Genomic DNA, 24,101 nt, shown 5'->3' on the forward strand with positions numbered 1-24,101 from the left:
CGAGAAAGTAAGAACGGAATAGAAAAGAGACAAAACAGGTACATCTTGCAGTGTCATAACATCGGCTTCATCTTTACCTATAGGGCGGCACTAAAAGCAAAAAAAATTACTTCAATTCAGAACCAGACACATTTCTCAAAGGGTTAAGCTTACCTGTTGGTTGGTCTCTTACATGCTGAGTCGTCTTTGTAACTGGAAGTCAGTAGATCCATCGAGGGAGTTGAGGAAAGACAGCTGTCGTCTTTATAAAGCCCAGTGGGAAGAGGATGGGAACATTGCGATCCATGTCAGAAAGAAAGCACATTTCTAACATATTACAAACCTAAATAAATTATGAATCAAACAACAGTGGAAATTGTAAAACCCACAAGAGAATTTGCATGGCACATCTGTGAATATGAACAAAATGAGAGATAAAAAGGACAAATAAACTTTAAAACAAAGTAAAAAAAGAAGAGCAGCACCAACCTGAAGCCTGGCTGCTCAGTGAGTCTGTGTCTCTGGTGGCTGCGGTGTGCTGCGTCTCCAGCGACTGACCGGACAGATTCTCCAGCAGGTTCTGCAGCTCCAGCCCGTCAGGGAAGGATGAGTTCTTGCCGTCTCTCCAGTCCGATGCCGGGGCTTTAGGGCTGCCGTCGGTCCGGGATACAGAGCCAGGGTTCCGCTCGAGTCTCCCAACGACTGGAACATGGAAGCTCCTGAGGTTTTGCAATTAATGACAGGGAGAGATATAAGGAACGAGATGGGCGCCAGTCTAAATTATGGGGGGTTATGAATGAGATAGTTTACTGTTTAGATTTAGATAGGCTGTCCTCAAAAAAAGAGCATGAACTGGCTCTAGAGTCGCTGCTGCTGCCAGATGACATTGCTCCCGGATGGAGCCTTTGTCTCGGGCGTCGTCTTCTGGGACAAACCTGGAAAGCAAATCAAAAACAGGTATTAAGCAAATCCTGGGAGCGACCAGTTAAATTCATGACGCTAAAGTGACTAGTTTGCAATAAGTCACTGATACATGTCGGTGAGGATTAATCAATGCGCTTGAGGCATAGCTACATGTGGTGAACTCGTACTATCCATCGCCAGAGTATTTACCTCGCCTCTCATGACGGCTTCAGTCAGCTCCACGCCGAGCGGACAGTAGTGAGCGTCGTCGCCCGTCGACAGCTCATCCCTGTCTATCACAGGGCAGTGAGGCGACGGACCCCGCTCACTCATTTTAGGGGGATTCTGGGTATTGTAGTCCTGGGGTGGCAGAGTGCGAACAAGAGCCAGGCTGTGGTACGCACCACAAGCCACCTGCAGGGAATAAAAGAGACACGATAAAACTGGAGGTAAAAGATTGTTTTTTTTCCTGGTATGAATATGTCTGAAAAGCTACCTGAATCACATGTCTGCCTGCCAAATGCTCAACCTGCAACACAAAGAATACCAGGCTAGAATCACTTTGATTTTTTTAAAGGGTGAAATAATGAAGCTGCAAGTGAACGCAACAATTAATGCGAGTGAATAAACAGCTGTGCCGTTTTCTGGACTTCTGGATCGGCCTCTTTTAGTTTTATTTGGTTCATATCCATGTTACGAACATGCAGCCTCATGCATTTACCTTCTGTGGTTTCCAAACAGGGAAGGTGTTGGTGACCAGGCCGAGCTGGCAGCCGCTGCCCCAGGCCCACAGCTCGTTCTGGACCGACAGAGCCAGGCTGTGCTCCCGTCCACAGGCCAGATCCACGACCCGCACCGCCGCTGGGGGAACCGCATCACTGTCCAGCACGCTCACTGGGCTGGGCTCTGGGACTGTCAGACAAAAACAACCTTTACATTATTTACTTCCACTACCGCCGTCAACTTTCAAGCATTTTGCAATCTTCATCTCTTTAAAGGGGACCTATTATGGCATCTAATACCTATTTTAAACAGGCCTTGAATGTCTTAAAAACAAGCTTTTGATCGTTTTTGCTAAATAAATTAGAAATTCAGCCTCTGAGCCATGTCTTTATCTTCCCATTCTCTAACCTCATTATCTATGAGGGATTCTGAGTGGGCGGGGCTATGATAATGAGGCACTGTGCTGATTGGCTGCCTGAATGACGCGATACACCGCTACGAAAAAATGGCGGAAGCTCCGGCCGGTGGAGTTAGTTGTGGGCGTGGTTTCACGCATCGGAGGCCAACCTATGTAAATCGTGCCCATCGTTACGTAACGACAGGAGCAGAATCTAAATGGCTCGTAGAAGCCACATCACACTGGATGGATCATCCGGGCAGCTGTACAGACACTGCAGAATTTGGTTGCTTTCCTCCTTCTCTGAGTTGGCAGGCTGAGGGGAGACCACTTTATATATGTTAAAGCAAGAAAAAACTTTTTTTTTTTCATAATAGGTCCCCTTTAAATGAAAGTAAAACTCATATTTTAACATAAAAAAACTCCTCAGTGTTGCTTAATGACATTCTGGGGAAGCAGAAGTGGGGTTTGTTCAGTCCAAATGTTTATTTCTTAATGATGGATAAAAGCATTCATTACTTTTAGAGGGAAGTGAAGAATGATAGATGAACAAATGCAGAAGTGAGTGAAAAGGACAAATAGAAGTCAGCAGGAAACAAAGAGCAGAATGAAATACTACTCATGGGAGGAAAAATGGGGACACTAAAACGGATGGAGACAATGAAAAAAAAAAAAAAAAAAGGTGGAGGTATCAAGGAAAAGCAAACCTGAGATATTGGTGACCGTTCCTTTCTCCGCCAGGCCGCACTGTCCTGCTGTATTCTCCCCCCACATGTAGACGTGGCCCTGCTCGCTCACTGCTCCGCAGTGGAAGCCTCCAGAAGCCACACGGACCACTGCCTTGCCCTGCAGAGAGACTTCCAGCACGGGAGCAGACACCGGGACCTTCAGGTCTCGCCATAACAGGTCTCCAAATGAGAACACAGAACCACCTGCAAGACACCAACTTCACTGTTGCAGATGTGAAGAATAAACTGCAGGCAGGTTTCATGTCTTTAAACCCACACAGTTACTGGAGTTCCAACTACGTCACACCATCTTTGTGTAAGTCCTTTCATGACAACTACCCTCTAAACCTACTTTTCTACACACACACACACACACACACACACACACACACACACACACACACGCACACACACGCACACACACGCACACACACGCACACACACACTAGGAATGGGCGATATTTTACCGTTCACGATAAACCGTCAAAAAAAATCCCCACGGTAAGAATTTGTCATCTCGCGGTAAAAACGATAAATTCCTGTTGATGACGTTTTTGTGTAAAGCCGGATTAATGGTTCTGCGTTAAATCGATGCACAACGTATGTGAAGGAAGGAAGGAAGGAAGGAAGGATGGAAGGAAGGAAGGAAGGATATGAGCCAGAAAGAAAGAAAGAAAGAAAGAAAGAAAGAAATGAGCCAGAAAGAAAGAAAGAAAGAATGAAAGAAATGAGCCAGAAAGAAAGAAAGAAAGAAATGAGCCAGAAAGAAAGAAAGAAATGAGCCAGAAAGAAAGCAAGAAATGAGCCAGAAAGAAAGAAAGAAAGAAATGAGCCAGAAAGAAAGAAAGAAAGAAATGAGCCAGAAAGAAAGAAAGAAAGAAAGAAAGAAAGAAAGAAAGAAATGAGCCAGAAAGAAAGAAAGAAAGAAAGAAAGAAAGAAAGAAAGAAAGAAAGAAAGAAAGAAAGAAAGAAAGAAAGAAAGAAAGAAAGAAAGAAAGAAAGAAAGAAAGAAAGAAAGAAAGAAAGAAAGAAAGAAAGAAATGAGCCAGAAAGAAAGAAAGAAAGAAAGAAAGAAAGAAAGAAAGAAAGAAAGAAAGAAAGAAAGAAAGAAAGAAAGAATCTGAGAGTGAGGAGCTTGAGTCATTACAGTTTTGCAGTACAGGTGGACTCATTTAATTGGTTTTTATCAATTCAATTTAATTGGTGTAGTTTAGTAGTATTTAGTATTCTTTTAGAGCAGTGATTTGGGGGTTCCGAAGACTGAATGTGGAGATAGATTTATAGTTAAAAAGGTGGAATTGAATTGGTATTTTTTTTATCGTCATTTTTATTGTTATCGGGATAAATGCCAGAAATTATCGTGATAAATCTTTTAGTCCATACCGCCCATCCCTAACACACACACACACACCTTGTAGCAAAATGAGGCCGTGATGTTCTCCCAGGGAAACCTGCACAACTGGCCTGGACAGCAGCACTCTCTCTGGGGAGAGCTGCTCGCTGCATCCTGCTGGACGCCAGACGTGAAGAAGTCCTCGGTCGAGATCTGCCGGGTTCCGCTCATCCGTAGAGCTGCCCACAAGAAAAACATTCAACTATTGCAGCCTTCATAAAACACTGATATCACCGTATCTGCCTTCAATATTGAATGACAGGATCAGTTTTTGAACCTGCCAACAAGATGCTGCAGGGGGTAAAAAGAACAAAACATTTTATGTTGGTATTAAGTTGGACTGCGTCCAAGTTATTCATCTGTTGTTAACACAGTTCAGTTCATCATCTGCAGGCCTTGACACGCACATCCACAACTACACAGAGGAGACATTCTGCAAATGTCTGAATAGCAAGAGTGAACACAACAGAGTACTAATACAATATATATGACTATGATTTAAAAAAAATCATTTGTCACTTTGCGCTACTGTGGTAAGAACATATCTATACAGTATGGGAGAAACCGAAAGCCCCAACAGACTACTACAGTGGTATGTGTAAACTCGAATGTGGTCTGCATGACAGCAATATATTTACTCAACATGTTTATAGTAGAAACAGACTGCTGGTGAGATTATCTGCATGTTCGCACATGGTTACCTTTCCTCTTGGAGCTCCATCACTTTGTATTCTTCATTTTCCAGCACGCTGAAGCCACCTTTATGGACATTTTTCTCAAACACTTTCTGCTGGGTCCTCTGAGTTTATCAGCCTATGAAGAAGCAAGCCGACTCCTCCATCATGGTTTGATGTCTCCTTGGTTCATCTGTCTGCAGATGCTTCTTGTTGGTTTAACACCTGTTTGCCAGAACAACAGTGTAGATACTAGGAATGGGCGGTGTGGACTAAAAAATGTATCACGATAATTTCTGGCATTTATCCCGATAACGATAAAATGACGATAAAAAAAATACCAATTCAACTCCACCTTTTTAACTATAAATCTATCTCGCTCTCAGATCCGCCATGTTTGTTACACAAAAACGTATCAACGGGAATTTATCTTTCTTTCTTTCTTTCTTTCTCTCTTTCTTTCTTCCTTCCTTTTTTCCTTCCTTCTTTCCTCCTGCTCTCTCCTTCCTTCTTCCCTTCCTCTTTTCTCCCATCCTTCCTCCTTTCCTTGTTTTCTCCCTTCCTTCTCCCCTTTCTTTCCTTCCTTCCTTTTTCTCCTTCCTTCCTTCCTTCCAAAAATCAGCTTTACACAAAAACGTCATCAACAGGAATTTATCGTTTTTACCTTGAGATGACAAATTCTTACCGTGGGGAATTTTTTTGGCGGTTTATTGTGAACGGTAATTCCTAGTAGATACAGTTTATCACTTGCCTTGATCACTAGATGACCTCTATTAGTTCAGTTACAGAGAGAGGACTGTCTAATCATTTTAATTTTTGTCCTGAATTACTCGTTAATCGTTTGAAAAGAGGCAGGTCCTCCATCAGGAGGGACCTGGTGAATGACCTGCAGAGAGCTGGGACCAAAGTAACAGAGGTACCATCAGTAACAATGTGTGTCCCTGCTTAAGCCAGTACATGTCCAGGCCGGTCTGAAGTTTGCTAGAGAGCATTTGGATGATGCGGAAGAGAATTGGGAGAATATCATGTGGTCTGATGAAACCAAGTTCGTAAAAACTCAACTTGTCGTGTTTGGAGGAGAAAGAAAGCTGATTTGCATCCCAAGAACACCATACCTACTGTGAAGCATGGGGGTGGAAACATCATGCTTTTTCTGTAAAGGGGACAGGACGACTGATCTGTGTAAGGGAATGAATGAATGGGGCCATGTATCGTGAGATTTTAAGCCAAAACCTCCTTTCCATCAGCAAGGGCATTGAAGATGAAACGTGGCTGGGTCTTTCAGCATGACAATGATCCAAACACATCGCCCGGGCAACGAAGGAGTGGCTTTGTGAGAAACATTTCAAGGTCCTCCAGATCTCAACCCCATAGACAATTTGTGGAAGGAGTTGAAAGTCTGTGTTGATCAGCGACAGACCCGAAACGTCATTCCTCTGCATGGAGGAATGGGCCAAAAAAACAGCTACAGTGTGTGCAGACTAACATGAAACATTTGACCTCTGTCATTGCCAACAAAAATCACGTTACAAAATATTGAGTTGAAGTTTCGTTATTGACCAAATACTTATTTTCCACCATAATTTGATAAGATGCTATATATATATATATATATATATATATATATATATATATATATTCCTCATGTCAGAAATCTGGGTGTGATTTTTGATAGTTTTTTCAAATTTGACAGATAAGTTGATATTGTCGTTAGGACAAGTTTTTATCAGTTACGCCTCCTAGCCAAAGTGAAATCTTTTTTAAATCATCACGACCTGGAGAAAGCTGTTCACGCTCTAATCAGGTCGAGATTAAACTATTGTAATGCACTATATGTTGGCATCTCCAAGTCCTCTATTAGCCGCCTTCAACTAGTGCAGAATTCAGCTGCCCGTCTTTTAACTAACACTAACAGCCGCGAGCACATTACTCCGGTCCTCTATTCACTCCATTGGCTTCCTGTCCATTTTAGAATTGATTTTAAACTTTTAATGTTTGTTTTTAAAGCCCTCAACGGCCTTGCCCCACCCTATTTATCTGAGCTTTTAACGGTGCGTGAGCAGAGCAGAGCAGGGCGATGACATCCTCAAACCAACTGTTGTTGGAAGTGCTCAGGTGCAAGTTCAAGCGCTGGGACCTGGGCCTTTTTAAATCAAGGCTTAAAACCTATTTATTTGGAATGGCTTTTAATACTCAGTAGTGTGGTGACACTTTTTACTCTTTTTCTTTTATTCTATATATTTTTTGCTCTGTCTTATGGTTGTATGTTGTATTTCTGTATGTTTTATTTTGTAAAGCACTTTGGCTCACCTAGAGGTGGCTGTAAAGGGTAGGGATGGGCGGTATGGACTAAAAAATGTACCACGATCATTTCTGGCATTTATCCCGATAACGATAAAAATGACGATAAAAAAACCTAAACTAACTAAACTACACCAATTAAATATAAAAATCCTGGGCTAAAAACCAATTAAATTAGTACACCTGTACTGCAAAACTTCTTTCTTTCTTTCTTTCTTTCTTTCAGGCTCATTTCTTTCTTTCTTTCTTTCTTTCTTTCTGGCTCATTTCTTTCTTTCTTTCTTTCTTTCTTTCTTTCTTTCTTTCTTTCTGGCTCATTTCTTTCTTTCTTTCTTTCTTTCTTTCTTTCTTTCTTTCTTTCTTTCTTTCTTTCAGGCTCATTTCTTTCTTTCTTTATTTCCTTCTTTCTTGCTTTCTTTCAGGCTCATTTCTTTCTCTTTCTTTCTTTCTTTCAGGCTCATTTCTTTCTTTCCTTCCTTCCTTCCTTCCTTCCTTCCTTCCTTCCTTCCTTCCTTCCTTCCTTCCTTCCTTCCATATGAACGGTAAAATATCACCCATTCCTAGTAAAGGGCTATATAAATAAAGTAAATTTACATTTATATACATACATATACATATATATATATATATATATATATATATATATATATATATATATATACACAGATAGATAGATAGATAGATAGATAGATAGATAGATAGATAGATAGATAGATAGATAGATAGATAGATAGATAGATAGATAGATAGATAGATAGATAGATAGATACTGCACAGCTTATCTACTTACATGCGTATTATCTACCGAGTGAAAACAGAAACAAGTGTGGTGTCATTGCTTGGTATTCCATTACAAGGTAATTACACACAGCTCCTCACTAAAACAATCAATAACAGTCGTATTTGATCGATTTCATTTGAGGGGAAAGCTGCTACAGTGAAGCTGGCTAGCTCGGTGTTTCCGCAGCGAGAATAAGCCAATAAACTCACCAAATACGACATCGAAGTCGCAGAAAAGTAGCTGAGCCTCTTGATGTGATACGCCCGGAAGCCTGTGTGGGACTGTCAGGGCAGATACTCGCGTCTAAATGGAGTTTAATGGAGTGAAATCAAAGCAGCTCAGGGGAAGCAGAAGTAAGTGTGCAGTTGTGTGTTCTTGTTGTTGGAGACTCTCGGAACGGAAGCCGAGCAGGGACACGCGGCGGGGCCGCGGCATGCGCTGCTGCTGGAAACACTGACAGAGGTCCCACTCTGATCATGTTTCAGCTGGAAATGGAGTCATGTTTTTACCCGAGACCTTTCTGGATTATTATTATTATTATTATTATTATTATTATTATTATTATTATTATTATTATTATTATTATTATTGTTATTGTTATTGTTATTATTATTATTATTATTATTATTATTATTATTGTTATTATTATTATTATTATTATTATTATTATCATAATCATTATCATTATTATTATCATTATTATTATCATCATCATCATCATCATCATCATCATCATCATCATCATCATCATCATCATCATCATCATCATTATCATTATTATTATGGAGGGTTACGTGGGGTTCAAAAAGTCAAGCATCCGCAAACTGCAGGTTGCCTATGTTGATTGCCTACGTATTTTGATGGGAAAACCCAGGTGGTGTAGTGCGAGTGAGTTATTCTGTCAAATGCGTATAAACACTTTTCATGCTCTGTTGAGAAAATTGATGTATAGATTCATTTGTCGACTGAATGACACACAAAACTCTGTTTTAAAGCTGTTGACCAATCCTGGACTGAGTGCTGTGATATATCAATCAGCAATGTGGAAACACTGGCATGACTGTCTTTTTTAAATTTGTATGTGTGTTTGTCTTTTTTTTGTAAATGGACCCTGAGTCTATTAATAAAGTATATCTATCTATCTATCTATCTATTATTATTATTATTATTATTATTATTATTATTATTATTATTATTATTATTATTATTATTATTATTATTATTATTATTATCATTATTATTATTATTTAGACTCAGGTCCATTAAAAAAGACAAACAAACATACAACAATATTTAAAAAAGACAGTCACACCAGTGTTTCCACATAGCAGACTGGTATCTTACAGCACTGAGGACTGGGTTGGTTAACATCATAATAATGGCATTACAAGAGCTATTAAGTCGACATATGAATTTGAACATCAATCGCCTCAAAAGAGCATGAAAAGTGATAACTTGTACTTTACAAAAGAGTTCACTTGCACTAGACCATCTTGGTTTCCCAAGCAAAATACGCAGACAATCGTTGTACGCAACCTGTAATTTATGGATGCTGGCCTTCTTAAATTTAATCCATAACTTGCCACCGACTTGCCGACTTGCCACATCCCAATGTCTTAATGTTTTTCAATGTTTTTGTATTTTTATTGTACATATTTATTGTATTATTATGCAATTTTATATAACGTTGTTTTTTATTTCTAGCACTTCCCCTCTCCCCTCAAAGTGCTTATGCTCTTTGTTCAGGCTGCATTTGCAAATAAGAATTTGTTCTTAAATTGCTTGCCTGGGTAAATAAATGTTAAATAAAAAAATATATTATTATTATTGTTGTTGTTTTTGTTGCTGTTATTGTCTTCATTTATTTATTTATTTACTTATTTATTTATTTAGGTTTTGTTTCTTTTGTTTGAAAGTCACCGATCATGTCTCATTTTTTTCCAAATTAGAAATAAAAAATTTTGTGGAACGTGCACATTTTATTTTATAATATTTTATTTTATCTCATTTTAATAATATATGTAAGAAATCTTTACTGATATATCTTTTACTGATTAATAATATTTCCCCCCGTGACTCTGCAAAGGAGAAAGCAGGTATAGATAATGGATGAATGGACGGATGGATGGATGGATGGATGGATGGATGGATGGATGGATTAAGTGATTTAAAGAAAAGTAAAGCCATATCTATTAAAACTTTGACTCTAACATGTAAGTAAGCTTAAACGTGGATTTTTAACCTGAAAATGTGTGCAATTCAACTAAATAGTATAACTTAATTTGCATGAATAAAAATAAAGATTAGAACTCCTGCAATACAAAGTAACTGTCTTTATATTTCAGAATTTGAAAATTTCACCCTTTGCTCCTATATTTCCGCTTCGATAAGCAACGCCAGAACTGTTAGATACTTAGCTACAGCCATTCATCCATTCATTGATAACTCTCATGAAAGCAACTATTGTGCATGGATGTGGACCTGGTTCCTCATTTGTGGATTCAAACAGCAGAGGTCTCACTTATCCCTGCAGCAAAAGCACCACCTCAGATGCAGTTTTTAGATGTTTATCACAAAACGCAAGAGGTTTGGCTATATATATATATATATATATATATATATATATATATATATATATATATATATATATATATATGTATCCAACACAGCTTCTGTCCTTTCTTTCTTTCTTTCTTTCTTTCTTTCTTTCTTTCTTTCTTTCTTTCTTTCTTTCTTTCTTTCTTTCTTTCTTTCTTTCTTTCTTCTTCCTTTCCCCTTCATTTTGCCCATGTTCGTGATCTGCTCTAGTTTGCCATTTTAGTGTTTTCTATAAAGCTATCCAGCAGGTTTTGGCTCAGACTTTTACAAGAAGTCATAAAAGAAGAAAAAAACCGGGGGGAAAGGAGCAAAAAGAGACAGAAAAAAGGCAGACAATTCAGAAAATCTAATATCGTTGGAGTTTAGCATGTGACATCGGAGTACCACAGCTGCTGGCAGTCACCTTATAGAGACTTTCTCTTTTTCTTCAATAATTTAATATTCAGTTTTCTTCACACAGAAATCTCAGTTTTGCCCATATTTTATGATCAGTATTAACAATATCAACATTTATCATATCAAGTCAATGACTAAAAAATATCTCTCTCACATTCTTACCATTTACAATAGTGAAATGGCGCTTTAAGAGCGAACAAGGCTTTTCCACTTATATTGGATGTTGAACTTTCAATGTTAGCCAGAACCTGAAAAGACTGCTGTTTACACACATATTGTAAATAATGTCAGACTTATCACCAGAATATCAACCTATTGATTGCAACATCAGTCTTTTACAACTGAAAAGTGTTTTCAACTTGTTAAATGTGCGAGAACAAAATTCAAAGTTCTGATCACTATAAAGCTCAGACACTGAAGAAAAAGAAGGAATATATGGACCTCAAACGTGGCAACTCAGTATTTAAAAAGGACCTAAAAAAATCCTACTGGTGACCGTTTATGTAAGGTGAGATGTAACTTGCTATTTCAGAGAATAATTATAACTATTTCTAAACATCGCTGACCTACAGACACACTTACTAACCCCATGTCGTGACCCGAGCAGCCAGTATTCCCCTTTCCCAACCCTCATAAAATATTACTGCTGCTGGAAACAACACGGCCTGGGTTTACAAGACTGCAGAGGCTGTGTGAGTCTGTATGCATGTGTGTGCAAGTGCATGCACGCGTGGGTGTGTAAAACCGTGCAGGGTTGCAGCTGGGCCACCGAGGGTGGTTTGATTGACCACAGCGTCCCGAGTTCACGTGAAGCACTATCAGAGAGTCGGTCAGTTTATGGGTAAATAATTGTGATAATAAAGAAATTGGATTTTCAGGCCTTTGAGAGTTCCTATGACCTACATAACTGAGAGTTTACAGCCATGGCCTGAAGTTTGGAGAATGACACAAATATTAAGTGTCACAAACTTTGCTGCCTCCGTTTCTATGATGGCAGTTTTCATATACTAAAATGTTATGAGGTGATCAGATGAATTGGAGATTTGTTCTAAATGAAAATTACGTTATAAATTAATTTTTTTTTTTTTATTATTAAAGTCATTAATTGCAAAGTCTCTCTTTGCCATAAAAAGGAACATAACCACCCCCCAAAAAACACTATTTCTACTGTATTTAAGCCCTGCTGCAAAAGCACCAGCTGACCTCAGGTCAATGATTTTCTGGTTAATATGGGTCAGAGTGTTGACGAGGACAAGACCGGAGGTCACTCTGTCATGCTGATTGAGTTAGAGTAACAGACTGGAGGCTTTAAAAGGAGCTTGGTGCTTGAAATTATTGTTCTTCCTCAGTTAACCATGGTGATCTGCAAACAAACATGTGCAGTCATCACTGCTTTGCCCAAAAGGGGCCTCACAGGGAAGAATATTGCTGATAGTAAGATCGCGCCTATATCAAGCATTTATTCGATTGTGAACAATGTCGAGGAGATGTTCAGTGTTCAATGTTCAATGTTCAGTTGTTGTGAAGAAGGCTTCAGGGTGCCAAAGACAACCCAGCAAGCACCAGGACCGTCTCCTGTTGTTGATTCAACGGCCGGATCGGATCAGTCCAGAGCTTTGGCTGCAGGCAGGTGTGAGTGCATTTGCATGTGCAGTGAGGTGGAGCATTTTGGGAAGATGGCCTGGTGTCCATGGGAGCAAAGAAGCCACTTCTCTCCAGGAAAAACATCACAGACAGACTGATATTCTGCAAAAAATCAACAGGGAGTGGACGGCTGAGGGGTGGGGTAAAGTCCTTTTTTCTGATGAATCCCCTTTGCGATTGCTTGGGGCATCCGCAAAAAAGCCTGTGAAGGCTACCATCCTCGGGGAGAAATTCCCCGGATCCTAATTCCGATCCTCAAGAGGCGGGTGGACAAACAAATCTATACATTCTGACAAACTCCAAGCATTGATTATGCCGAAATGGGCTGCCATCATTCAGGATGTTGCACAGAAGTTGCAAATACTGACTCTTTGCATAAAGTAATTCTCAATACAAGCCTTTGACTCTTATGAAATGCTTGTACTTATACTTTAGTATACCATAGTAACATCTGCCAAAAACATCTGAAAACTCTCGACTGGAAAACTTTGTGGAAACAATACTTGTCATTCTCAAAACTTCTGGCCACAGCTGGACACCAGCATCCTTCCAGTTCTCCTTGTCCTTTTGGCTTTTCTCTTTAGGGGTTGCCACAGTGGATCATCTTTCTCTCTTCTGCATCTTACACACCAGCAAACTGCTCTCTTGCTGTCCCACTTCTTTTTTTCCTTTTTCCTTTCTCTTGAACCTTCTCATTCCACCACCAAGTCTCCTAACTTTCATTCCTTTTTCCAGATGACCCTGAACATCTTTCCATCTGTCTCCCTTAAAGCATTTGCTGTGGTTGTTCATTCTTCTGGCAGTTCTCCACTACCACCTGGAGTCTGCCTAAACTCCTCCCTGATATTCACACAGGAACTTTAGCTCTTCAGCTTCCACCACTTGATCTCCTGTTGCTCTTTTCTTTTGTACCACCAGAATCATCCTGCATGCTACCATATCTCTGCTGTACAGCGACGCTTTACCCTGTCTAAGCACTACAGTCTCTCTTTCATATTGCATCGTCTGTAATGGTTGTTGTCGATCTGGATGCTCCATTGCTCTTATCCCTCACTCTGTGAGCCTCTCTTTTCATGGAATAAATATTCACCACAGCCATTTGCATCATTATTGTGAAGTCCACCAACCATCTGTTTTTCCATGTTCCCATCCTTAACACCACACTTGCCTATATCACCTCTTCACCTCTTTCGTAATCGCTGTAGTCTCCTCCACCCACCCACTCTCTGATGTTCTCCGTCACTTTATGGCTCACTCCCTTCTCTTCCCAACGCACAACCAACTCAGTATCCTAACTGCATCATAAATGTCACCAAGATCAAAGAGATGGTAATAGACCCCAGGAGGAGAAGCTTACCGACCAGGCCCATCAATGTCATGGATGAAGAGGTTGGGGGTGCAGGGGAATGCACGTATTTAGTTGTACGCCTATATAACAAACTTCAGTGGATGTCTAAAATCCAAGATTCAACAGCTGCTATTGTCATTCCACACATGTGAAGCATTTATGGTACAAAACTAAGAACTGGGGTCTCATTAAATACTATTAAAAAAAAAACAACATACCCATACATACAGCGGAAATGACAGAAATATGTGATATACATTGTAATGTGATTATTGCTTGCATACTCGTGTAAGAATGTTTTTTAAGACTGTGAACTTCTGGAAATAAACTGTACTTCAACTTTGCCTTTTGGCTCTAATGGTACGCAGCCTCCTGCCTGAGAGAAGGGGGATGAAAACTCCCTGAGCAAGTCCTTCGTAATACAGGCAGCCCCAATTCTGCATTTTCAGGAGTTTCTCTGGCTGCACGGACTTTCCTGAAGTTCACCACCATTTCTTTGTTTTTTCTAACGTTAACGCTGAGGTTTTTATTTCCACACCAGCCCACCAGCTGATCCATCTCGAGCTTAAGTGATGACTCATTGCTCTGGGAGGTACAGCGCACCGCCGCTGTGTCATCTTGATGATGTAGCCATTTGGGGAATGTAGCTGAGCAGTTACATGCTGTGTTAAAGACGGGAAAAGAGTCTACTCTCAGGGAAAGCACAGATCCTTTAATGTGTGCAGTAAGACGCTGGAGATCATCTTCAAATCTGTGGTAGCAAGTGCCATCGACCGGGCTACACCACTATACTGTTATTTGATGCTGTGGCGAAGTAATTTCCCTCGTAAGATCAATAAAGGATGTGTATGTTGTGAAAGACTTTAGTGGAAAAATGTCTTCTGGCAAAGGACAACCACCTAAAGGCAAATAAAGTGGTTAGACAGGGACAACAAGGAGTATTCTTTCAACTATCTCCCACTGGAAATAGTGTAGTGTGTGTATGTAAGCAATATGTTAAAGGAACATTGAAAACATATGTTTGGAGCATGATAAAGAATATTTTCGCCGCTGTGTAATTTGGAGTGATCTTAGCACACACACAAGCACACAAGACAGCTGCCTTTGATGGTGGAGGTTTGACTTCTCTGCGAAGAAGTACACACACTTAACGTGTACATCAGAGTAGAAGAACTTAGATATACTCATCTGGCCTTGACTCTGAGTTTCTGTGGGATTTCTCAGGCTATTTATCTCACTCAAGGCAAGATCAAGTTGTTGAAATGGAAGGCTTTACCTCCCATTTACGTATACTGTATGTTAAAAATGGTATCTTATATCATCTGCTGGTTTTCCTCAAAATGTCATCAGCGCCCCTCTGGCAAAGAGGGTAATAAATCAGAGGTGTGTTGGTTTATTTACTGTGTACTGCATATTTTTAATCAGACTTCAAGAAAGCTGTAAAATAATTTTCTTTCTACTTTTTTGGAAGAATCTTGTTTGGTCTGGAGAGACAGTTTTGTAGATGCTCTGTCTGATGGTTAATGTTTTTTGTTTTTTTTACCACTGAGTTGTGTGACACTTGAACTATCTGATGGGTGTGTAAAACTCTCATTGTTATCATGTTTCCCATCGTATGTTGTTTTACAACGAGGGCTGCTAAAATATGAAAATAAATGAGTTTTTCCTCTATAAAAGTGATGTAGTCTGGTGATGCAGTGTCAGCCAAGTTTGTGATTTTGCTGCAGCTTAGATGCAGTTTTCAGCTCACAGCAGCCCAGTCATTCCTTTGTGTGTCTTTATTATTTTATTCTGCAGACCCCAGTTTTCCACACTCTGCCCTCTATACTCTCCATGTATGTCTTTGTTCTCTTTCTCATTGCATGTATCCTGATCTTTATGTTTGTTGGCATCTCTGTCCCTCCCTATGAGCTCAGGCGGATGAGGCAGATGACGGCCCTTCCTGAGGTTGACTCTGCTGGAATTTTTCATATTCACTGGGTGATTTAGCATGATGCTTAGTAAAGTACCCTGAAATAATTTTTGTTGCAAATTAAACAATATTAATAAACTGAATGTAGTTGAATAAAAAAAACAAGGTCAATAAGTTCTCCACTGACCAACCTGTGGGTTTCGATGATTAATAATACAAACTATACCAGATAATCATTAGTAAAGAGGACTTTTCAAGTGTTTACATTTACAAAGAAGCACACAAAAGTAATATTTTGTGATGTGTTGTATGTACTTTAGTAGTAGTTAGCAAATATCTGAAGTCAAAGTTGGTGTTCAGGAATGAATACACTGGATCTCTTTCTTAAGGGGGGGTGCTGGGCAGCGCTGTGGCTTGGTGGTTAGCGCTGTTGCCTCACAGTAAGGAGGTTCCAGGATCAGAGCTCTGCTGGGACCTTTCTGCGCTCAGTTTTCATGTTCTCCTGGTGTCTGTGTGGGTTTTCTCAGGATGCTCAAGCTTAACTCTTCCCACAGTACAAAAACAAGTTTGGTTGTGGTAATTCTGAATTGACTGTAGATGTGAGCGCGTTTGTCTCTGTGTGGCTTTTTTCTTCTTTTTTTTTAATCCAAGTCAAGACTATTCTTTTACATTTTCCTTTTGTATTGATTATGGCAGAAATCTATTTTGGTCTCAGTGTATTTTTTGACTCTAGTGAAATAGAAAAGGCTCCAAAAACCAATAATTCATCATTGCTTTGCAACTCTGTTTTTTTTTTTTGCTTTTTTAGAATATTCGTATCCCGATTTTTGCCCATTTTACCACCCAGTGCTCCTACCTAGGTCAGTCCCGGGCATTGCTCACTCTCTACCAGAGGTGGACAGAGTACTCGACCCCAGTACTTGAGTAAGAGTACAAATACTACTGGTCAAAATTTACTCCGTTACAAGTAAAAGTAGCTCAGTCAAAATATTACTCGAGTAAGAGTAGAAAAGTACTTGCTTTTAAAGGTACTTAAGTATCCAAAAGTAAATGCTTTTAAATTGACTTTAAGTAAAACTAAGAGTAAGAGTAAGAGTAAATTTCTTATTTTCCACATCAGTAAATTACTATATTTTTTCTAAATTAATTTAAGGATCTTTTAACTCTTGTTTCTGAGAATCAACTCTTTGAAACCAGCTGCACTGATGTGCTGCTTTTAGAACCACAATGTTATATAAAACCTGCAGAAACACCAAAAACAAATCAAATGAATGGGATCATAAGAGGACAGCAGATGATGCAGAGTTTATTAACAATCATGAACTGAAACCAAATGAACCTGCACCATCCAACTAAGTCTGGATCCCCCTCAAAGACCACTGCTTTACAAAAAACTACATCTCTGCTTTCAATAACTCAAATGCGGCTCTGTCTTGCCAAACACAGGCTACTTTGGCAGTATCGTTTTGAGGAGGCTTGACGTATTTCCGCTTTACGTACATCCCAGTGGAGAGCGTGCACTGTGATAGGTCTTCTCCTCCCAAAAACAGCTTGTGTCCAATAGGATTTTAGGGAAGAAGAAAAAAGAGCAGACCTGAAAGTAACGAGTACTTTTCAGCCTTCCTAGAAATTTACTCGAGTAAAAGTAAAAATATTTGTCTTGGAAATGTATTCAAGTAAGAGTAATAAGTACCAAAGAAATCTAATACTCAAGTAAAGTACAAATCCTCTGGATATGTACTTTTAGTACAGTACTCAAGTAAATTTACTCCGTTACTGTCCACCACTGCTCTCTACCAACCCCTGGAGGGCCGTACACTGAGCTCAGGTCTCCTCCTTTACTTGTGGAGTGAGCAGACCGCAACTCTGTTAAATAATAACGCTTGAGTGACCATATCCAGCCATTCAGAATAAGCAGGTTAGTAATATATCACTGATATGGCTTTTTTTTTGTGTGTGTGTTATTTGAAAAACATCAAGTTTGTATGTCAGAGAAGTGGTTTAGGGTGTATTCATATTTGGCACGTTTGGTTCAACTACAGCAGTTTCACTGTTGTGTAGGTCACTTGAACATACATGAACCCTACTACTCAACCCTTGGTCTCTCAAACAGACCAAACCAAAAAAACGAAGCGTTTCAGGCTGTGACCACAACTTTTCTATTACAGTTTGGTCCCTGTGACGTAGAAAGACGCCACACAAACCAGGACTTTTCACTGGTGAACTGAACTAAATGAATAATTTTCTGTTTTAGTTTTACTGAAAACGTGGCAGAAAGGAAAAACTCATAAAAGGAGAGCGCAGTGGCCATCTGGTTGAGGTCAAACTCCCACAGAGTGATGATCACAGTCGTGAGCGTGTCCACATGTGTGTGTGTGAGTGTCTTATTCACTCCTGCGCTCCAAATTAATGACCACAGCTGGGCGTTGAAAATTTCACACAAAGAGAAGGTCACCCTTTTACTAATTCTTCTGTTTTTACAAGTTTTCATCTCTCTCTGGACCTCTGCTTGCTTGGTCTACTTAAACTTTTGTATCACTTCTTAAAAAAAGTGTCTTCAAGAAACAGATTACATACAAGAGAGCAAAGCTCACCCTGTAAAGCTTAGTGGTGCAGACGATTCACCACCTCCATCGCTTTGCATCAATTAGCACTTCACCTCAAAGACCTTTGTGCTGATTGTGTGTGTTTTATAGAGGAGGGGAATGATGAGGCCCAGACAACTGTGCATACTCAATAAAATAATATATTTACCATGCTATTTAACTCCATTACAACCCCTAATGATGCACTTTTGCTTTGCCATATAGTGAGTTTCCAGTAACACTACAATTGCTCAAAATCTAAATATCACAAAGAAAAACCTGTCATGGAAACACCCAGAATTCAACAAAACTGCATTGCAAAATGTAGCAAAAATCATTTTAGGCTTTAATGAGTTGATTTTTCAGACGTGTCGATAGTCCAGTTTAGCGCAAGAGTGTGTTGGAAAAACCTTTTTTTAGCATTTGCACGTCTCCAGCATCACTGGATGTGGCGTTGTGTGTCATATGGCTATTTGAATGATCATCCACTGCCTTTGTTGTCTGATGATTATCTTCGTAACACTGATAGCAGTAGCCACATTGTATCAATTGGTCCCAAACTAAAGATGTTTCTTTCATCTTCTTCTTCTTCTTCTTTGTTATGAAGAGAATTCATGCAGGACGAGATTCTTGGAGAGTTGTACTCATTAAAGAAGTCTGATATTTCATTTGAACTAAGGTCATTTGCAAAACAACGTTCCATGGCAACACCCGTCCGCCAAATTTTACCCTTGAAAATTTAAAATATTGAGTACATGCCCTGTTTCAGATATGAATGCAAATGTTGGATGTGATTTTTTTTTTCTATGAACATGTATCAGAGTAGATGTGACCTAAGACCTCCTTTTAAGTCTGGTGAGTTAAGGGATCAGATAAGGCAATGGGCAGGTCTGCCTCAGTGGGTGGCATTACTTCCTCCTCAGCAACACCACAGGCGAGGAGAGGAATACGTTATTCAAAAAGTACTGTTTGTTTGACAAAGTGTTGAATGTTGTAATCTCAGTGACCCGACTACCGTGACCACCAGCCGCACTTTCTCACCCCGGTTGCCGCCGCAGATATTGACCTCATCTTTTAATAGATAGCTGCATGTAGTGTTGCAACACGAGGTGTTGGAACGTGTACATGCACAGCAAACAAATGGAAGTGTCACAAATTCGTACAACCTGTACAAAGCAGAGAAGGCTGTGTTTTTCCTTGGACTTTGGAGAGATGAGAATCCTCCAATAGCGTTTTGTGAGTGTCAGGAGAGAGCTGGCATTGGCCAGGAGTATTGGTCCAGGACACTGGATGAACATCAAACTGTGGCACATGCTTTTCTGGCAACCCCACAGAACCTGCTTTAGCCTCCTCAGACCTAGCGTACAACACATGTGTGGACATCACACGTTTTGTTGTCTGTGACATGAATAATTCATTTCTTAACGGGGCCCAAAGCAACAAGAAAGAAAATGACACCAGGTCCTAGGAGGTTCATGCCAAATGTTTCAAAATGTATCAGCACAGCTTTAAATTTGGTGGGAGAGTCCAACTAAGATTAAGGCCTGTAGTAACTCTGTGGTGCTTCATGGTGTGGATACAAAAATATTTCCTTTAGAAGTGTGTTTTCAGCACCTTGACATACTTTCCACATTACTTCACACTCATCATATAGTTTAACTCAGAGTAAACTACATATAAACTATTATGGACTATTATGACTAGATGTTGTATGATACAAGACATCCACTTATGTACCAATTTCATGTCATTTGTATATAAGTTCGTACGATTCCACAGACAGTTGTGAGTCTTATTCAACATGTAATACTTATACGTACGTATATGTAAGTTTCACATAACATATAATTAACAAATGTGTTCCTCAGATAAATTGCTTATGCTTGTCGGACCAACTTGGTGTGCCAACATGTCCTGGGAGCTGAATAATTCTTCTTAAGCTAAAATGTTTTCTTTCCACCTTGGCTGACTGTTTAAATAGTTGTTCAGGGTTGGCTTTAGGGCGGTAGCTCAAATATTCCCCACTTTAATTGAGCAAGCACAGTCCAAGCCATCAATTTGTATTTATTTTTCGTTGTGCATATCTCATCTTACTCTGCTGTGAATTCACTTGTCTGTCTGACCTATGGTTTTTCTCCAGCTGCAGCAGACTGCTGTTTGCTGTCCAAACAGTGTCCGACTGTTTGGACACCCCGCTGGACTCGCCACAGCTGCTTGACTACTGCAGACTCTGTCCACAAACATGCACACAAACATATGGTGACAGACATGATGAAGTTCGCCCCATTTGACCTGGTGTGGCTACTAACTGCTGGGTTTCACACCACACACAGTGGACTGTGAGGCCAGGAATCGACCACCAACTTCCTAGTCGGTGGGCAACTACTCGACCTTCTGAGCTGCAGCTGCCCACAATTGAGCCAGTGTACGTCTCAGATTTGTTGAAAACTGTAAATAATTAACTGTAAAAACCTTTGCGCCATTTATTTTACGTCCTGCACATGGAAGTTAAAGGGGAAACCATCATCTGGCTGTTTAAGGAATAATCCGATCATTCCCGAAGAGGACACATGAAGAGATGTAGTTTTATTCCTAACCTCTGATCCCTCAAAGTATGTTTTTTGTCAAATAGCTTGTTCAATACCTGTGAAACAGATCAGATTATGTTTTGAGAAGTAGTTTCCTTTAAAATCACAAAACCAGGAACATTCCATATGATTAACTTTAATAGCTTCCATTTTAAAGGATTAGATAGCTGTCCATCACCTCTGCTAATGGGCATTGTAGGCTGTAGCAAGGATGGACGAAAGACTGAGTACAGAGAACTGGCAGAGAACTTTTGTGGCATGGTGTGGGAACAATCATCTCATCTTGGATGATGAACAAGACAAACGAGATGATTGTGGATTTTGGGAGAGCCAGGATTAAGTGAAATAGTTTTTCCATCATGGGAGAAGTGGGTGTAATGGAGGAGTATAAATACCTCGGTGTTCACCTGGACAACAGACTGGACTGGAAATACATAACTAATGCTGCTTATAAGAAAGGACAGAGCAGACTTTACCTCTTGAGGAAGCTTAGGTCCTTCAGTGTTTGCAGCAAGATGTTAAACATCTTCTATAGGTCTGTTGTGGAGAGTACAATCTCTTCTGCAGTCATCTGTTGGGGGAGCAGCATCAGAGCCAGTGACTTAAAGAAACTGAACAAACTGATAAAGAAGGCCAGCTCTGTTCTGGAGCATCTGGAGCTGAATGTGTGAAGGGGGATACTTCATAAAATGAAGAAGATCATTGACAACCCTGAGCATCCTCTTCACAACATAGTGATTCAGCAACGGAGTGTCTTCCGTCAGAGGTTCTTCAGATCCGCTGCAGCACAGATCACTACAGCACATCCTTCCTGCACCAGCAATCAGTACTCGAGTTGAGGGGGGATGAGGGGGGATGACCTCCCCCCTAAAATAAAAACGGTCAAAATCATCCCCCCTGTAAAACTGCCATCCCCCCTTTCCATCCCATATGTCATTTCATCACTGAATGTGGTTTTACTGCTATTTCAACATTTAGAGTCATCACCAGAAAAATAACAGCAGAAAAATAACTTATTTGACAATTTTCACCTGTTTCAAGTAAATTTTCACTTTAAATAAGTAGGAAAATCTGCCAGTGGGACAAGATTTATCTTCTCATTACAAGCAAAGGAATATTGTTCCACTGGCAGATTTTTCTACTTATTTCAAGTGAAAATCTACTTGAAACAGATGAAAATTGTTGTTTTTTCCAGTGATGAGTCTTGTGTAATGAGATTGTTTTTACTAAAATGAGACATTTTAACTAGAAATAAGACAAATATTCTTGTTAAGATTTTGAGTTTTTGCAGAGATCCATTTCACTTATCCTGTGAAGGACAGAGTCATATTGATAAGTTCAGAAAACTGTTTTTTATTGTTGTGTTTTGATGTATTTGATGTAGGATATTTAAAGCTTACAGAAGGCTGCATTTAACTGCTGCTATGTCATTCCTGCAGTATTTCTGCAGGTGTTTTGGTCAGTGCTCTTATTTGTAATATATTATATTATTTGTAATCAGCAAAAATGATCTGTCCCCATATGATAAAATCCACCATCCCCCCTGAATTCTTTTTACAACTCGAGTACTGCCAGCAATGACCCTCTAAAATGGCTCTTTAAAGAGACTGAAATCATTACGACTGCAACACTTAATTTCCCTTCAGAGATCAATAAAGACTTTTTTAATTTGAATTTTGAATTAGAATCAATCCTAGTGCAATCCTTCCAACGTCTGGGTCGTTTTCAACCTGGATTATGAAAAACTGCAGTTCCATGACTGACCACTGGGGACTGGGTCCAAAAAACGAGTCAATCTCCATTGACTTCCATTAGACACCTACAAAACAAAACAGCTTTGTTTAAAACAACTCTCCTTTGCATTCAAAATTATTGAATCCTTGTTCAGGTAACATTAACGTGTTTTTCTTCACATTGAGACTTTTTAAAGCCTTCTTATGTCCTAATTTTATATTGTAAGTGGACAGGACGCATGCCCAAGGCTGAGAGTGTGAACGAGTCAAACTGCACACAAATGTTGTCATGAAAGACACTTCGTCTGATTCCCATATGAGCTACGGTCAGTCCAGACAAGTATATTCTTTGCATGGTTGTTGAGAAGGGACATTTTTTTTACAAAGAGGTGAGATAAGTCCTGGCTAACAAATTATGCGCCGGCAAATACATTTTCAATTCAAGTAGTGACATGTCAGCCTCTTGCAATGCTAAAGCAAATGCTGCTTCTCTTCATGTTTAGTTTGTTCTCTTTGAATGTAGTTAGTGTGCTGTAAGATGACTCCATCAAGCTTAAAGGCTGCAAATAACTTTAGCCCTAAAGCCTTTTCTGATATTTGGGATTTACTCACTTTTGTTACAACCATAGTAATAGCACCTTGAATAGGCTGAGGTTGAATTTCTAGTGGATAGAGTGCGTCTGTCTAGCATTCATTCAGCTCTGAGCTTTGGAGGGACTGAGCTGTTTTGAATTGCTAAGTTGCTGCTGAATGAAACAAAGTAGTCCTTGCTGTGGTGACATATCGTGGAATAGTAAACAAGCTCATCCAGTTTTTCATTTTAGTCATATTGTGCTGAGTTGTGTCAATAAAAATACAACGATCCTTGTTGGCTCGAAATTACAGTTTGTTTTTTCTTGTCCCCGTCAGAAATCCAAAGGAAAATACTTTTCAATAGGCCGTATCACACCAAAGAGCTCTTCTGTCATCTCCTTTGGGTTGAACTTCTCCTCCTACTCCTTTTTCCTTCTCCCCCTTGCCCTCTTTGACCCTTTCTCTTTTTCCTGTCCCTTCCCCCACCGATGCCCACCCCCACCTTCTTTTAATCCCAGTTAGGGGAGAATAACCAAATGCAGCGAGGCCTCCGTGCAGCAATACCATCTACCCCTCCCACACTGGGGTGCCTTTGGTCAGATTGATCTTCCTGCCACTTTTAATTACAGCTGCGTTGGCTGTGGTTGCACTCCATCCTCACAATGATGAGACAGTTCTGGAGCTACGCCTGACTGGCTGCAATCAAACGCTTTACCACCGGACCAAATAAGTACCTGTTTACTGTTTAAAACCCAAGAACCCATATGGGTTTTATGAAGTTGTACTTACTTATTTCTTTTTCTTTTTTCATGGTTTACTCACTGTGCTGCAGTGTTTACACGTCC

At 39.8% G+C, this 24,101-nt stretch overlaps 1 protein-coding gene across 2 annotated transcripts in view; it reads right to left on the reverse strand.

Annotated features, from left to right (window-relative positions):
• Positions 1-8,254, reverse strand: part of LOC133446065 (alsin-like) — a 45,013-nt gene extending 36,759 nt beyond the window's left edge. For both annotated transcript variants that reach the window (XM_061723811.1, XM_061723810.1), the window contains exons 1-10: positions 8,089-8,254; positions 4,825-5,022; positions 4,142-4,302; positions 2,710-2,934; positions 1,604-1,794; positions 1,379-1,411; positions 1,093-1,296; positions 790-914; positions 469-698; positions 154-241 (exon numbers count right to left, since the gene is read on the reverse strand). In XM_061723811.1, coding sequence (XP_061579795.1) covers positions 154-241; positions 469-698; positions 790-914; positions 1,093-1,296; positions 1,379-1,411; positions 1,604-1,794; positions 2,710-2,934; positions 4,142-4,302; positions 4,825-4,844 — 1,277 coding nt within the window. In that variant the 5' untranslated portion in view covers positions 4,845-5,022; positions 8,089-8,254. The remainder of the gene's footprint in view (positions 1-153; positions 242-468; positions 699-789; positions 915-1,092; positions 1,297-1,378; positions 1,412-1,603; positions 1,795-2,709; positions 2,935-4,141; positions 4,303-4,824; positions 5,023-8,088) is intronic.
• Positions 8,255-24,101: the final 15,847 nt, after the last annotated feature.

Source organism: Cololabis saira, chromosome 6 (genome assembly GCF_033807715.1).
Source record: "Cololabis saira isolate AMF1-May2022 chromosome 6, fColSai1.1, whole genome shotgun sequence".
Classification (NCBI taxonomy): Eukaryota; Metazoa; Chordata; class Actinopteri; order Beloniformes; family Belonidae; genus Cololabis; species Cololabis saira.